We start from the raw sequence: 16,943 nt of genomic DNA, 5'->3' as shown, positions 1-16,943 counted from the left end.
TGCTGATAGAAAGCAAGCTGGATTAAAAGATCAGAACAAGCAATACTTAGATTAAAATGGTTTGTTGTTTTCAGCTGCAGGAAATCCCCGGCTAAAGCAAGGAAGATGCTGAGGGAAGATGCATCATCTTTCCTTCCCCCAGAAAAGTGCTTTCTATGTATTAGAAAACGCAAGCTCTGGGTTTCCAAGCTATGCTCACATTTTATTTCCCAGCATGTCAAAGGCACACACTTTTCTGGTCCATATGGCATTTTATCTGAAGACTCCTCCAAGAGCAGCGTGAAGATGCTTCCAGCCACATTTTGCTCTGCAACCAAACCAAACACCATGAATTCCTCGCTTGCTTGTTACAACACCCAGACCCTCAGGTGCCACATGGCCACCAGCCCAGCAGAAAATTCCCCCCACCTACGAGAGACCTGCTCCCCGGCACCCGGCGTGGCCACTCGGCTCCTGCATCCACGGCAGCCGGGCAGGACGTGGCAGACACCGTGCCCCTGGCTCCCAGCAAGGTCAGCAGCACGGTGCCGAACTCTGACGGATGGCTTTGGAAAGGCGTGAAGGGGAGGGCAGGGAAAAAGCGAGAGGGACCACGCGACGGTGGCCGAGCCCTCCATGGGGCATGGCGCTGGTCGCCTGCGGCCCGGATCGATGCCGTCAGCTCTGCCGATTCACCTTCACGTTCAGATTGAGCAGAAGGGTCAAACTGGGAAACCATTTGCCATCAGCCAGCCTCACGCCACACCATGGCCAGCTCTTCCCTTTGCCAGCACGGACACCTCCATGGGAGCACCTTGCCAGCCCCCAGGCAGCTCTGCCCCAGCACCAACACTGCCCAGGTGCTGGATGGAACAGCAGCCAATTCCCAGTGCCAACTGGTCCCCCCGGGAAGGAGCCCTCTTTTAGGCTTCCCCAGTATCTACAGTGTTGCCAGAAATTAGGTAGCACCTCCGAATTTAAAGGATGAAACACTGTTCCACCTTTTTGTGCTTTTCAGCAGCTACACTTCAAACAAACAAACAAACAAACAAACAAAAACAACAACAAGCCACAGTTCCTGGCTTGCACCAGGCTCCTCTCCTGCCCATGGATGCCAGGTTGGGGCTGTGGCAGTCCTGGGAGAGGGGATGGGATTTCTGGCAGGGAGCGTGGGAAGGCAGAAAATCAAGGCTGGAGACCTTCCTGCAGGAGGTGGGAGCTGCGGGATGCCACAATGTTCATCCAAATGATGCCTTAACAGCCACTTATTGCAGAAAAATGTCTTCACTGAGGCCAGAGGATAACCGCACATGCCAGACAGACTGGGGCCATGAGAGCTTGTGGGAGGACAGTCTGGGGGCTCGGTCCCAGGCTGGACACGCAGCCCAGTGAGGACGTGCCCTGGTTTTCCCTGGAGTTGACTGCGGGGAGCCCTTCCCTGTGCTCAGGGGATGCCTGCAAGTGGAGAAGAGACAGCACTTTTTGGGCAAATTCTGCCCCAGCTGCATCTTAGCAGGACCCCTGCAGCTCCCCTGAGAAATCTTCCTAACATTTTGTCTGCTTATTCCAAACTTGACATCTTTTTGCAGATATGCAGTGCTGTTCTGGCAGATGTCTCCCGGGGTTTTGCGTGCAGAAAGCAGCGTGTGTGCTAATCCCTGTTAGTGACCTGGGCACGTTTATCAGGAAAAGGAGAGGAGAGAGGTGGGTTTGTCAGATGCTAGAGGATTTCTGCTTTATGGGGCTATCTTCTCCCCAAGAGACGCACGACCTCCTCTTTACTAATGGAAAATGTTGCCCTGCCATCCATTTGCAATAGTCAATGCCTGGGACAACATGACGGCCTCAGGCCACAGCAGATCTATTTTAGTAACAAAAGCAGAGTGGCTGATGAACACGACTCCATCTCTGCTCTTCCCAGCTTAGCCCTTCAGCTGCATGACCAATGTGTCAGAAAGCGAGCAGTCAAGTGCAGCCGGGGTAGAGGCTGCAGGACAGAAGCCTCTGTGGCCACAGGACTGGGCAGGGGCTCCATGTGCTGATGGTACAGAGGTGAAGAAAGGGGTCGAGTGTGCCTTACCTTACCCTGCAGGCTGGCCTCGAGCTCCAGAGCGATTCCTCAGCGGGTCCGGGTCCACCAGACAGGGGCATGCTGAGCATGGAGCAGGAGCCAGGGGCTGCGGCAGGAGCCTGTGGGGCCGGGCACGGGAGAGGTCAGGCATGGTGCAGCCCCAGCCCAACGAGAAGGGGAATTGGTACCAGGCTAAAACACAGCCCCATGGGGCCAGCTGGGGGCTTCTCTTGCCACTGGGAGCACCACCATGGGGTTGTTTGTGGGGCAGGCAGCAAAGCCCCCAGAGCCTGCTTGGGCAGCTCCTGCCCCAGCAGCCCCCAACCTGAAGGCACCAGAAGAGCTGGGTGGAGGAGCAGGACCCCAGCAGGTGCCCTCGTGGGGGTCGGGGCTCTGCTGCATCCAGAAATCAAGCCACGAAGGCAGGGGAAGCATTCCCACACGTTCCGGCGACGTGGGCGCAGGGTTATTTTTATTGCTTCATTTTCGCTGCTGCTCCCAATAAGTTAACTGGGGCATGCATTACCCGTCAATACGATCAATCGAGCAGCCCGAGCAGTTAATAAGCTGAGTGCCAGAGGGCAGGAAAACCTCTCCACTGCCCAAAATGCTCTTTGAGCAGCAGGACAGGCGAGCTGCAGCCCCCTATTTGTCTCTGGAGCTCGGGGCTGCTCTGAACGCACCAGGGCGCCGACAGCTTTGCAGATGGAAACTGCTCCAGTGCCTGGGCGTTCCCAGCGGGTGCAAGCCCCCAGCAAAGCCCTCCCAGCAGCAGTGTCGGGGTGCAACTCACCGTTGGAGGAGCAGCAGCAGCTGGCAGGGGGCCGTGGGGCAGAGGGCTGGGGGTCAGCAGCACGGGCAGCAGGGGAGCACCTGGAAGAGAGTGTGACACCTCAGGACCCCACGCACCCCTGAGGACACCCCACCAACACGGGGAAGGAAAACAGCCCCAAAAAGGGGAATTCTCGGGATTTTTATTTATTTATTTATTTTTTTTGCTGGTGACCAGCTCCTCTGTTGAGAAAAGGAAGGAAAAAATTAAGCACGGCTGATGCAGTAGGTTGAGCTGCCATGTAGGTCAAATCCCCAGCTCTCATATGCTCACTCGAGGTTACAAACCCGGTCCCTTTTATCAGCCCCACACCACAGCCGTAGCACCATGTGCTCAGGTGCACAGAGAGGGGCCCATTTCCAAAATCATTGCTGCTTGGGTCTTGGTTGGGTGTTTCCCCAGTGAGAATTTATGGCCTAAGATTGAAATCTCTTTTCGGCATTTTGGGGGAAAGGCTATTGAGAATTCATGAGGAAAGCACTGTTTATTTGTCTTCCAGGCCCCGATTCCCAGCTTAGCCCAAGATAAGTCTAAGCATCCAGGAAACGCTTCATTAAGGAGCTTGTCAGCAGTTTTCCTAATCAAATATCAGTCCATTTTCCAGCAGCTCTGCTTCTCGTTACGTGCATCACAGCCCTTCTGCCCAAATGCTCACCGGCTGCCAGGCAGGGCAAGCCCCTGACCACAGCAGGATGTGGCCAGTGCAAGTCAGCGGCTGCATTAGGAGGCAGCATCACAAGCTCACAGCCAAGTGACATTTTGTTCTGCTTGCTGACTGCCATCCTCGCCATCACCTCCCAGAGCCTCTCTCCGGGATGGCTCTGCAAAATGCCCAGCAAAGGCGTCCAGATCCCAGCAAAATTACACCTATTGCTCCCGGAAAAAAATATAAATAAATGAAAGTACCTTGGGATACCATCAATACCAGCTTGGCAGCACCGTTTCCTTGCTTGATGCTACCTGTGTGTGCTGAAGGCCTCAGCCATCGCATTCCTGTGCTCAAAAATCCTGCAAGACTTGGGCTTGAACGGTGCAATCACAGAGATGTGGCCAAACACTCTCTGAAGATGGTTTGACCTTGTGGTACGGAAAGGAGGCAGAGGGGAAGTACTGCTGTGTGCTGTCACCTGCCTTGCCCAGCCCAAGGCACATTTTTGTGCTGACCGTGACCGTGATGCTTGCTCCAGCACCCAGTCTGCCTCTTCTGCAGACTGCAAACCCCTAAGAGGGGGCAGTGCACCACTATTTAATGACTGGTGCAAGCTGCCTGCACAGATGCCTTGAATAAAATCAGCCTGATGTCCTCACCTGTGAGCACTCTGCGCCTGTAGTGCCACTTTACTTGGCCTGCCTTTGGGTCATGGGTTCAGAGAGGGGCTCGCAGGCATCCCCTCGCTTTGCTGAAGCCCCCCAGGGAAACCAAAGCCCCTGGTTAAAGACTGGGGGGATGCACTGGTGGGGTTGGGGTGCTCTCCCCAGAAACACACCCCAGAAAGGGAACGTCCCACTTGGTGTCAGAGGGGACCTGTGCCATGCTCCTGCCCGGGTGGGACCTGCTTGGTGCAAAGGGGAGAGAACAATCCTCCCCTGACCTGTGTTCCCATCACCCGGCTCGCCGTGCGTTTTACACAGACAGAGGCAATGATTTTAATGTCCCAGTGAACAAGCTGTCGGGACGCATCAGCCTCAGCAGGCAGGCTGCAGTGATGGCTTCTCCTCCCAGGCGCTGCCCGGCAAGGAAAAACCAAGCGAGCGCCGCGTGCGCACGCGTGCCGCCGGTGCCCATTATTTCCCGGCCTTTTAATGAAGCATCCTCGGAGGCCGCGTTCCTTAGGAGGGGAGGAAGGTGAGCAGCTCCTGCGGAGGAGCCGCTGGGGGCAGGCAGGGTGGGCAGAGGATACAGGATGTGGCCGCCACCTGACGTGATGGGAGCTGAGCGCTCCGAGGCCGTCAGAGCTGCGGCAGCGGCGAGCTGAGAAAAGCCGAGAGCTACATGAGCCGAGCTGACATCTGCCCCCTGGGTGGGTGCCTAATGAGCGGAGACATTGTCCATTTGGGGAGGCGAGGTGAAGGTAAAAGACTTCCCGGCTGACACCTCGCAGTCAGGGCACGGGCAGAGGCTCCAGCGTCCTGCATCCCCCCGTGCTCTCCACACCGCAGCGGTGCCGCAGCAGCTCGGGTGCGGGATGGCGCTTGGTGAAGCCCCGGCACCACCCGCCAGCCCCCCGGTGCTTCCACAAACCCAGTTCAGTCAGTCCCTATAAATCCAGCCAGCCCGCTTGTCACCAGCTCTCCTCCAGCTTACCTCCAGCCCCTTTGCTACCCGCCACCTTCCCCAGTGCCTGCTGACGAGATGGGAGTGATGGAGCGGGAGAGAGGAGAGCCCCTCGTCGCTCCTCTCGCTCTTCACCTCCAGAAAACACATCCCTAAAATACTCGTGAGCCAGAACCCCCCCAGTTTATCCCCAAAGCCCTATCAGGCACCGCAGGTCTGCCTGCAAAGCCTGTTTCTCTCCCCCTGCAGATGATGCTTTTCCAACAGCCTGCCCCCCACCTACCTGCTTCCCCCTTGGCTACGGGGGTTTTAGCGGGCACCCACCTCCCTGAAGCTGCCCCCCACCCCTTGAGCACCCCCGTGGCCTTCTACATGCTCACAAGAGCAGCTCTGGGGGCTCACTCCCAGGCTCTGCCTCTCCTCCCTCTCTGCTAACCGGCAAAAAAAGCCGTGGGGCACCCACAGACTGCAGGAAACCATCGCAGAGGGCTGTGCGGAGGTCGGGCTGGCAGCCACATCCCAGCAGCCGTGCTGTCCCCGGTGCCTGGACGTTGCCCCACATCCCACCCCACTTGTAGGGCAGCTGCTTGCAGCCCCTGCATTGGCAGCGGTGCTGCAAAACCCCGGGAGCAAACCCCAGAGCGGGGACAGCCACCGGGCTCCTCCTGGCACCCGTGGCCCCGCCGGGCTGAGCAGATGGAGCGGCTGCAAATCCCCGTAAGCCAGGGCAGGGGAACTAATCTTTTAGAGGACAAACGGGTGGACGAGGGGGAGGCTCAGCTTTTTGCCTTTCCCTCCCTCCTCAGGCCAAAGCCAGTGGAATCCAGAATCCTTCCTTTCTTTTGTGGGAGGATGGGGGTTAGGTCCATTAAACAGGGCTGTTTGGGGTCATCCACAGGGGGACTGTATTTGGGGACCCCCAGCGCAGAGCCCACCTGCAATAAAATGTCCTGGGGGAGATGGGGACTGAGGCTGGGCTAACAGGGACTCTGGGGCTGTTTCTCTGCACCTCGCCACGCGCTCACCACCCTTCCCATCACAGCCCCACACGTCCTGCAAGATCTCTCTCCTGATGCTGGGCGTCCCCGAGGCATCCTCCTCCTCCCGCTGCCCTCCCCTGGAGGGGCAGCCAGCCCCCGGAGCCACAGAGCACGCCGAGCAGCTGCAGCAGGAGCATCGTCCCCAAAGCTGACAGATGTCATAAATGTCAGGATTGTGCCTGCTGCCTTTTGGCACTGCAGCTCCCCAAGCTGCCTGCCTGCCTCCAGGTGCATTGCATGCAGCAGCCAAGGCCACCACGGCCCCACGGAGCAGCCAGTGGCACCTTCCCAGGGAAGGGTCTTTTTTCAGGGACACCCCGGGGTCTGCTTCCTACAGCTCCCCAGAACATTGCCTTTGTGTTATCTGTCATGTAAAAGCCTTTACACAGTGAATTGTTTTGGTGTTTGAACAAAGGACGGACTCGTGGGGTGATTTGGGCTGGGAGCATCTCTGGAGGTCTCTGGTCCAGCTCACGCCCTGAGCAGGACAACACCAGGCTGACTGAAGCTGTGTCCGGCTGGGATTATTTCACCCTGAAAGCTCAAAAATTTGTGTGAATTCCTGAGCACAGATGCTGGCACAAAGCCGAGCAAGAGCAGTTCCCCCAAAACGCATAAAAAGGAGGTGAGTTTTGGTTTGGGACACATCCCTTCCAAGCCAGAGAGACGCAGCCCCGACGTGGACCTGCTGCTGTTCCTCTGACACCATCCCCGAGGCAGACGTCAGCCCTGCTCCGTAGGGCTCAGTGGCAGCACTAGATGGCAACCCAGCACCACCAAGCAGCCCGGCTGTGCCTTGGCCGGAGCTTATTCATCCCTTTTCCGAGCCTATTCATCCCTTTTCCAAGTTTATTCATCCGTTTTCCAAGCTTATTCATCCCTTTTCCAGCATTCAGGGAGACAGCAGCTCAGTCCTTCCCCCCTGCCTAGGATCTCAGCCCGTGCGCCCTCGTGCACGGCCACTTCCCAAAACCCTCGCCTCGTTTTGGGAGCACGACGGGCTGAGCCTGGGCTCGAAACCAGCAGGGACCTCGCCATAAATCACCCCGCTTCCCGTGTCCCCATGGCAGAGGCATGCCTGCCGGCCTCGTGGCACGGAGTGGCCTGGCCCTGGCCTCCCCTCCAGCCTCCCCCGTGCCTCTGCTCCCCTCTTACCCCCGGGGACGGTCCCCAGCACGGCGCGGCGTGGAGACGCATCTGGCAGCGTTGGGTCTGCAGCACCTCGTGCCCTGCGGACGACAGGGAGGGGAGTTGAGGGGATGCTGCACCCCAAACCCCCGGGGACAGCCCCCTGCTTGCACCCCGGGGGCCCTCCAGGCGCGTCTGCATTTTCAGGGAGCCGTCACCTTGCGCCCGCCAGCACAACAGGTTTGCTGCTCCTCGGTGGTGGCTGGCGGCAGGGGAGCGTGAGTCATCCTCCAGCCTCTGCCCTTGAAAGCCAGCCAAGGCGTAAAAGCTTTTACCGCACCCTGATGCAAAGCAGCCAGCAGCAGGACACCCGAGACAAGCGCCGGGGTTAACCCCTTCTGGTGAGACGCTGGCTCCAGGACCCTCGGTCACCACCACGAGGGCTGTCTGCACCCCAGGGACGAGGCCGCCCTCCTGGGGAGGGGACACGTGCAGCCATGGGTGGCAGGGAGCCCCGGCAGAGCAGTGACAAACCCCCAGAAACTGCCAGAGATGGGTAAATCAGAGGGCAGAGCCACACAGAGGCGTTGAGCATCCTGACCCCAGCAGAGCGGTGAGGGAACCCCAGCCTGGTCTGGCTGGCTGGGGGGCTTCAGGTTAGGGGCGAGGACGGGCTGGGCAAACAGATAGAAGCAACCCCAAAAATAAGGCAGACACTTTGCAGGGCTTTGTTTTGCTGTTTTCTATGGAAAACGTTTGACTCGATCACTTCCAAGTGCTGTCTTAATTAGGCCGCGGGTGGGTGGGAGTGGGCTTCAGCCCCAAAATGAGCCCACGCGCGCCTGGGGCCTCTGCACAGCTCAGGGGAACAAGACGGGGTCCTGGCTGCACCCGGAGAGCAAGGGCCGAGCATCTTCTGACCCACCCCGAGGATGCTGGCACTGCTTTTGGCACCTGCCTGGGACTGCGTGGCAGAGCTGCGCCTCCGCAGTTTAGACACAAGTTCGGGCAGGGGTTTCCCCATCGCATCCTCCCAGGTGGAAATGCATCCTCCTAGAAAGCCCGGGCTAGCTCACAGGGATTTGGGGTGCCTCCCTCACCTCCCACGGGGCTCTCCCCAGCCAGAGCTGTGACCCCGGGCCGCGGGGCTCTGCGCCATTCCCGGGGGGCCATGCAGCATCCGCGCCAGGGTGGGGACGCTCCGCAGCGCTGCGGCCACTGGAGGAGGTGGGATGCCCGATGATTTAGGGTGCTTGGAGATGTGTGCTCCAAAAAAATAGGGGTCCAGGCCCTCTTCCTCCCCCAGCTGTGGGTACGGCGAGGAGTTTGCTCGGCGGGCGCTTGGAGATGCAGAGCGGGGGGCTCGATGTGCCTTTGCTGCGCACCCGAAAAGCAGCAGCACAGCATCCCCGCCGCCACCCCGCAGGGCCCACGCGTGCTTCCCCCTGCACCTTTGTGGGGACAGCGAACTTTGGGGTTTGTTGGGAGCTGCCCTCGCCCAGCCAAGTGGCGTGCCGGGATGGGAGCCGGGGCCAGCAAACTCCGAGCGGAGCGGGAGGTGGCACGGGGGTCGGGGACACCTTCCCGGAGCGCTGCTGCCCGGGGAGAGCATCCTCGCCCCGGCAGAAAGCAGGGGGCTGCCCCCGCACCTTGCCCACGGGGAACCCCGCCGCCCCCAGCCCCGGCACCCCCGGGGGAGCAAAGTCCCGGGGTAAGGGAGGAATTCCTACCTGCCCCCCGGACGGACGCACGGACAGACGGATGGAGCGACGGCCGGGCGGGCTCTGGAGAGGATGGGGAGGGCTGGGGGCTGCCGGGGGCAGGGTACAGGAGGGGGCCGGGAAGGGAGGAGAGGGGCAGGGGGGAGCGGGGAGGGAGGCTGGGGAAGGGGCCGGGGGGGGGGGGAGGCCGCCGGGCGCGGCGGGGCTGGCTCCGAGCGCGGCGGCTGCGGGAGCTGGGTGCGCCCTGCCCGGCCCCGCAGGCCCTGCCCACCCCGGCGAGCTGAGCCCCCCCGTCCTGCTGCTCTGCCTGCCCGCTGCATGCCCGGCCCTCCCCTCCCTGCCACCCGGGGACCGCCACCGGCAGCCCGGCAGGGCAGCGGGGGGATGCCAGCCCTGCGCTCCCTGGGGTGCTGCCCCGTGCTGGTGGAGCCGGGGGTGCCCCCGCTCCCCTGGGAGCTGGGGGTGGTGGAGGGATGCTGCTGAGAGCTGGCTGCCGGGCTGGGGGGCTGGGGGGTGCGGGCGGTGCTGCAGGGGGTCCCACCAGGGTCCCCAGGGTGCTGGTGTGTCCCCTGGTGCAGGGGGCGCGCAGCCGGGGGCTCCTGATCCCGGGTCCTGCAGCACAGGAGAATCATGGAAGGGCTCGGGTAGGATGGGACCTTAGAGGTCAGCTAACTCCAACCCCCTGCCACGGGCAGGGATGCCACCCAAGGGAGGGACCTGGCCCCTACAAATAACCAACGGCCCCTACAAATAACCAACAGTCCCAGCAGGCCTCTCTGATCGCTTTCAAAGGGACGAGGTAAAACAAGAACTCCCCGGTGAAGCCTGTGCACACCCCAATTTCTCCCGGGCTGCTTTTCAAGCCACCACCCAGCAGCGTGGCAAAGCCAGAGCCCTGCCTGCAGGATGGGCAGGGGATGGGGGATGCCCGGCAGGGTGTGCACCCACCCAGCATGTCCCCGTCCAAACAACACATCCCGGCTCCGTTTGGCTGAGAAAAGAAGGGAAAAAAAAGTAGACAACTGAATTTATCTGGGGTTACTGGGACGTCCTCATGGGAAGCCCCTGGGTACAAGGGGGTCTGTCCCCCCCACGCCCCCCAGGCTGGGTAGCACCAGCAGTGCCCAGACTGGGAGCCCAGTTCCGTGCTGCCAGGCGGGTGCGGGGGCATCATAAATATTTCAGCGGAGCAGCCGAGGCCTGTCAGGTCGCATTTGCTTCTGGCAGAATAACTGCGAGGGAAGGGGGCGGGAGGATGCTCCCCTGCTCTCTCCTGCGTCGCGTCCCCGCAGAGGGGGCACAGGGGGGCACCAGCCCCGGGTCCTGCTCCTGGGGGTCTCCACCTCCTCCTCCTTCGCTTCTAAGCGTGTTCTCTCCTCCGGGCCCGGTGTAGGGACATGTTTCGGTCCCTGCTGTGCTGACAGCCGGGTCCCACCCCGGTGATGCCCCTGGGGGCAGGCAGAGCTGTCCCGCAGGCTGGCAAAGCGCGGGGCAACATTTGGGAAATGCCCCGTTTCTGGCTTCCTCCGGGTGATGCTGCCAGGGCTGGGGTTTGCGCATAGCCCCGTTTGCAGGGTTACCGGCACGCCATGCGCAGCCCTCCCCTCCCGCTTCCTCCTCCTCTTCCTCTCGTCTCCTCCTCCCCTTCCTCCTGCCCTCTGCGCCCTGGGGCTTGTAGTTTCCGAGCCCCCGAGCACATGGGGCGCGACTACATTTCCCGAGGGACCCCCAAATCTTTTTCCTCCTCCTCCTCCTCTTCCTCCTCCTCCTCGTGTCCCGCTCCGGCGGCAGCGGGCCGGCCCCGCCGCCCCCATGCCCGCTGCCCCACAGGTAGGGCCGGGCATCCCCATCGCCCTCGCGCACCCCAAATCCCCCCCGGCGTCCTAAGGAGCTCCCCTGCCCCGAGGGAGCGCCCCAAAGGGATTCCCTGGGCGGGGGGCTTTTTGGGGGGCTTTCCCCTCTCCCCTTGCGCAGGTCCCCCCGCACCGTGCCCCCCGGGGTGTCCCCTGGCCAAGGTCACCAGGCGATGCATCCTGCTGGCCCTGGCACCGCTTGGCTCTGGGGAGGGCTCCGGGGGGCTGCCGGGGGCATCCCGCGGGGATGGGGGGATGGAGGAATGGAGCCGGGGCTGGGGACCCCCGTGTGTCCTGCCACCCCCTCGGGGACAGTGACACGGCTGCCAGGGGACCAGCATCCACCCGGACAGAGCTCAGCCCCCTCGAGGAGCACCTGCTCCTGGTGGGAAGCAGCCCCCCGGGGTGGGCACCAACTGGAAACCGTGTTTGGCCACATCCGCAGCCCAGCGCCGTGACGAGCCCGAGCCGGGGCAGAGTCCAGGCTGGCCGGGCGCTGGGGACACGGGGCGGGCGCTGCGGGGGGTTCGCTGCTTGCCCCTTGCCCTGCCCGTCCCCGTCCTGCTGTGCGCAGCGTGGCACGGCTGCTGGCTGCTGGGTGCTGGAGCGCTGGGCTCGGGGTGCCGGGTGGGCCGTAGGGAACGGCGCTGATCCCTCGAGGAATGGCAGGCGTGCCGGGGCAGGCGAGGGCTTGTCGTGCCGCTGGCTTAGTTTTCCTAATTCTGCGCCTGCTTTGGATCCACGCCGTCCCCCGGGCTCCGCGTACGCCTGTGTGAGAGGTAGGTGGGGGCTGCTGGCACAGCGAGGGGTCTGGGCACGGTGCTGAGTCACCGGCACAGCAACCCCACGGGAACGCGGCCGACGGGCGAGTCCCGGTGCCGACCTCCCCATCGGGGCTGGCACGGGCTGGGACGTGCTGCGGACCCACAGGCATTTGGGGACGGGGCGTTTGAGCAACCACGACGGGTCGTTCCACAATCCATGGGTCATCGGGTTTGTAGACCTTGGTCTGGCGGCGTGGATTCACGCCCGTGGGTTTTATTGCTCGCCGCGTGCTGCCGGGGAGGGCACCGGGGCGTGGGGCACGGCGTCTGCTGCGGGGGCGAGGAAGGGGCTGGGAGCCTGCGGGCCCCTCTCCTCTTTGGGTTTTGCGCATCCCCTCCCTCGTTCAGGTTTGAAAGGCCGGAAGGAAGGGAACCACGGGTGTTCTCGGTGAGGATGAATAGGTAGCAAAATCCCACCGCCTAGGCAGACAAAAGCAGGCAGGGAAAGGGCATTTTGGGGTCAGGGGTGTTAGAGGAGGGGAGTGGGGAGCTGTGGGGCCGCATGGGGTGGAACGAGTGGGCTCGTTGGGGGCAGCTCCTGGACGTGCTCTCCAACAGGTTGAACGCTGATCCAGGGCCCTGCCTCCCCCTGCCCCATCCCGTGACCGCTAATCGGGCCTCCTGCCTTCCTGCTGCCAGGTTCAGGGATCTGAGCGTTTAATCCTCCATCAGACCGTGAACCTCGTGATGGCCCCGGGGCACTTCTCGCTTGGCCCTGGCCGCTGCCATGCGTGGCCTGAGCATCGCCTGCCTCTGGTGCCCCGAAAGCCCCAGCAGCACAGCCAGGCCCGCGCTGGGCACACGTTAACTCACCTAATTTTGTGCTGGGCTGGGGCTGGCACTGCCTGTTCTGTGCCCCTGAGCCTGGTGCTCGGCCGTCTCGCCCTCCCCAGCCCCTGGGAAAACATCCTGAGCAGCTCATCCCAAAGGGCAGCATTGCTGTGGGGAGGGGGCAACCCCCCCGTGGCTTCAAAACAGGAGGGAAGGGCGGTGGTGAGGGTGGGGGAGGATGGGCAGCGCGGCACGTGCATCCGTCAGATCTTTATGTGTGCTTTGAAAACGCCGCCCGAACCGGGGGGGGGCCTCCTTCTGCAATAATAAAGCCTTTTTTCTGATCTCTGCGGGCTCCCGTTGTTGCAGGAACGTCTCCCGGGGAGAGAAGGTAGCGGTATTTATTTGCCTTGCTGCTCCGGAGGGGTTGCATCCCGTGCCAAAGGCTGCTCTCTCCCCAGACGCCGCAGCGGCGTGTCCTTCCATGTGCCGAGGGGTGCCCGTGGCCGCAGAGGAGCAGCCCGGCACGGCAGCGCCCGCCTAGATGACGGGGCCGGGGCCGGAGCTGCCGTCCCACCGCCGCGCCACCAGCACCATGCCCAAGCAGGATGAGGGCAAGAAGCCGCCCTCGGAGACGGCGCCGGACCAGCGCTGGAAGCTGCAGGTCTTCTACCTCTGCTTCTACGGCTTCATGACGCAGATCCGGCCCGGGGAGAGCTTCATCACACCCTACCTGCTGGGGCCCGACCAGAACTTCACGCGGGAGGAGGTGGGTTGTGCTTCTCCCCCCCGTCGCACCCCTTTTCGGCCAGGGGCCAGCCGGAGCATCCCCACGTCTGAGCGGGGTGCTGAAGCCATCCCACGGCAGCTCTCAGCCCCGTGATGGAGCAGAGCTGGGTGGCTGCTCTGCCCCCGGCACGCCTGGAAAGCGCTTTTGGGGTGCAAGGAGCTTGGCAGGGCAGGAGACGAGGCACTGCTGGGCTGGGTGTCCCCTCACCGTGCCAGCTGGGAGCGGGGGGGACCCCGAGGTGCACGGGCAGGGAGGAGGCAGCTCCGGGGTCTCTGGCAGCGAGGGGCTTAGGCAGGGATCCCCCCCGCCTCGCAGTGCTGGCCCCACTCCCAGCTGCCGTGGGAACGCCGTGTTCCTGCTGCAGCAGGGGGCCTGGCCGAGCGCACAGGGGCCAAATTCCTCCCGAGGAGGAGCCCCAGCCCCGCGCTCAGCCTCCCTCCGCGCGCCGCAGGTGACCAACGAGATCACGCCGGTGCTGAGCTACTCGTACGTGGCGGTGCTGGTGCCCATCTTCCTGCTGACCGACTACCTGCGCTACAAGCCGGTGCTGGTGCTGCAGAGCCTGAGCCACATCTCCATCTGGCTGCTGCTGGTGCTGGGCACCTCGGTGCTGGCCATGCAGCTGATGGAGTTCTTCTACGGCGTCACCATGGCCGCCCGCATCGCCTACTCCTCCTACATCTTCTCCCTCGTCGCCCCGTCCCGCTACCAGCGCATGGCCAGCTACTCGCGCACCGCCGTCCTCCTGGGCGTCTTCACCAGCTCGGTGCTGGGGCAGCTCTGCGTCACGCTGGGCGGCGTCCCCTTCCTCACCCTCAACTACGTCTCGCTGGGCTTCGTCACCTTCGGCCTCCTCCTCACCCTCTTCCTGGAGCGGCCCAAGCGCAGCCTCTTCTTCAACCGGCCCGAGGGGGCTTGCAACGGGGCTGCTGCGCCCACCGAGCTGGATAAGATGGCCGGGGGGGACAGCGAGGGGGCGGCGGGGGGCTGGAGGGACATGGTGCTGTGCCGCATGCTGCGGGAGGTGTGCGCCCTGGCCAAGCAGTCCCAGATCCAGCTCTGGTCCTGCTGGTGGGTCTTCAACTCGGCCGGCTACTACCTGGTGCTGTACTACGTGCAGATCCTCTGGAACGAGATCTACCCGGCCAGGGACAACCGCCGGGTGTACAACGGCGGGGTGGACGCCGCCTCCACGCTGCTGGGTAGGCTGTCCTCTCGGGGACACTGCGGCTCGGGGTGGGGTGGGGTGGGGTGAGTTGGGAGCCCCCCCATCCTGCTGCACGCCCTGGGGAAGGCGGTCGTAACGCTGCTTCACACGGTGCAGTACCCGGGAGGAGGCTTGAGGGCACGATGCAGGAGCAGCGCCCTGTGGGGTGGGAGTTCACGGTGTCCCCTGTGCGTGTCCCCCCCCCAAAACAGGGGCCATCGCCTCCTTCGTGGCTGGCCACGTGAAGATCCGCTGGGCACTGTGGTCGGCGCTGGTGATCGGGTTGGTGACGGCCGTCCAGGCGGGGCTGCTGATGCTCATGAACACCACCAGCAACATCTGGCTGTGCTACGCCGCCTACGTCCTCTTCCGTGGCTCCTACCAGTTCCTGGTGCCCATCGCCATGTGCGTGCTACCCCGACCCCTCCTGGGAGGCTTTTGGGGTGCGTGGGGGGCTGCCTCGTGCTGCCACCCCCCGCTGGTGGCTGGGCCGGTGCTCACCGCCCTCCCCATCTCCCAGTTTCCAGATTGCTACCTCCCTTTCCAAAGAGCTCTGCGCGCTCGTCTTCGGGGTCAACACCTTCTTTGGCACCGTGCTGAAGACCATCATCACCATCATCGTGGCCGACAAGAGGGGCCTGGGCCTCTCCGTGCATCCCCAGGTAAGGCGCCGAGGAGGGCAGGGGTCCCGTGGCGGGGGGAGGAGGGGCGCAGGAGGCGCAGGGCTCGCTGCAGGCGCCGCTCTCTTGCAGTTCTACGTGTACTTCGGCTACTTCATGCTGCTGGCAGCAGCCTACCTGATGGTGGCCGTCGGCGTGGGTGTCCGGCACAGCCGCCGCACGCAGCCACCGGAGCCGGTCCCCGCCACGGCTGCGGTGCGGGAGAAGAGCCCGGAGGCAGACGCCACGGAAGCCTGAGCGTCGGCACCCAGCCGGGCAGGACGGACGGAGAGCTGGATGGACAGACAGATGGACAGACGGGCTCCCTTGGCACGGCGCCTGGCCCTGGCAGCGGGTCAGGGCTCGGTCACCACCACCACCAGCAGCGTGTGCTGGTGGTCCTGAGGATGCAGGGACCCACCTTCTGCCCCAGCTGCTCCGTGGGGTGCGGAGGAGGATGCTGGCATGGCGCAGAGCCAGCAGCCAGCCCCGAGGCTTGCTCTTCCCACCCCTTTTGGAGGCTGACGTGGCCCCAAACACGACCAGAGTGGAGGCAGGGTGCCTGCGGCAGCACCACCAGGTACCACGCGAGGGGAGCGGCGGGGGTGCAGGGGGGCCCAGGCACCGGCTCCCCAACGTCCTGCAGAGCTGTGTGGAGCCAGGCTACAAGAGGATAACATTTCTTTATTCAGTGCCTTTAGAAAATGGTTTATGGGACACAACGGACAAAAATATAAAGATCCACAGGCTTTAAATTGCATTAATTACACAAAATACAGTAGACTGTAAGAAATAGAGGCCGTGTGACTCGCACAGCTTTTATGGTAATAATTTCCATACAATAATAAAAAGCTAGTTACAGATTTATCTTTTTTTTTTTTTTTTTCCTTTCTTTCTGTTTTTTTTTTTTAGCACCTTGGATTTGCCCACACCAATGCAAACTCGGCTTTGCTCCGCCGCAGCCCCCCCGGGTGCAAGGCCGGTGGCCTGGCGGGTGCTCGCGGTGTTTGGCCTCGGTACCACATGTGGTCAACACGCACACACACGCAAACGCATGTAAACACATGCCACGGGCACGCCGGGCTGCCCCGCTCCTGCCCCGGCTTTGGGGCTGCCCCGTTGCCCCGTGAGCCCCCCCGGTCCCTGCTGACCTGTGCCGAAAGCTGGAAGGACCCAGGGCAGGGGCATGGGCGCAGCCGGGGGTCCCAAGGGCGCGTGGAGGGGATGGGACCCTGGCCCTGTGCAGGGGTGGCAGTAAGGGTGGGGAGCTTTGGGGTAGATATCGGGGACCAGACCCCCAGGGTTCACCTCGTGCTCAGTGAGGAATGGGGGACAGAGGTGAGGATGATGAGGTGCGGGGCTGCCTGGGAAGGAGCTTACCGGGGGAGGACGGAGACTGCAGGAGAAGAGCCGCTGGGGAGCCGCACTGCCGCCAGGGGACAGCTACTCACCTGGGGAGGGGACATCTGGGGTCCTTGGGCTGGCAGGAGATGCCACAGCTCCTGGGGAGGACGGAGCCAGGCTTCCCAGCAAGGCACACAGCACGGCATCTCCTAAAAACCTCCCTACAGCGTGTCCCCCCCGCACCCAGCCTCCCCAAAAAGAGCATCTGAGCAGGGAGGGGCAGCGGGCGGGCGGCACAAGGATACAGCTGCAGTGGTTAAACACACGGGGTTAGAAGAGAAGTGGTGTTTGCGAGAGGAGGAAGAGGAGGAAGGCTGCCAGCCCACGGCTGCCCTGATCAGCAGGGACGGAGGCGAGCGTCTCTTTGGCTTTAGGTCTGGGGGGAGAAG

At 62.8% G+C, this 16,943-nt stretch overlaps 1 protein-coding gene across 4 annotated transcripts; it reads left to right on the top strand.

The window, feature by feature from the left end:
• The first annotated feature begins 10,730 nt into the window (after positions 1–10,730).
• Positions 10,731–15,424, top strand: SLC19A1 (solute carrier family 19 member 1). 4 transcript variants are annotated; one of them, XM_082763598.1, is made up of 6 exons: positions 10,731–10,876; positions 12,956–13,263; positions 13,736–14,486; positions 14,704–14,896; positions 15,012–15,153; positions 15,244–15,424. In XM_082763598.1, the coding sequence occupies exons 2-6, from the start codon at positions 13,039–13,041 to the stop codon at positions 15,406–15,408; spliced, it is 1,476 nt and encodes a 491-aa protein (XP_082619724.1). In that variant the 5' UTR covers positions 10,731–10,876; positions 12,956–13,038; the 3' UTR covers positions 15,409–15,424. The 4 variants fall into 4 exon arrangements, with proteins under 4 accessions (XP_082619724.1, XP_082619722.1, XP_082619723.1 ...); XM_082763596.1 differs by having other exon boundaries at positions 12,864–13,263; XM_082763597.1 differs by lacking the exon at positions 10,731–10,876 and adding an exon at positions 11,418–11,678.
• Positions 15,425–16,943: the final 1,519 nt, after the last annotated feature.

The sequence above is a fragment of the Aythya marila genome (assembly GCF_965140915.1).
Source record: "Aythya marila genome assembly, chromosome: 6".
NCBI classification, from domain to species: domain Eukaryota; kingdom Metazoa; phylum Chordata; class Aves; order Anseriformes; family Anatidae; genus Aythya; species Aythya marila.
Note: the sequence above shows the minus strand (reverse complement) of the source record. Positions and strands in the feature narration are given on the sequence as shown.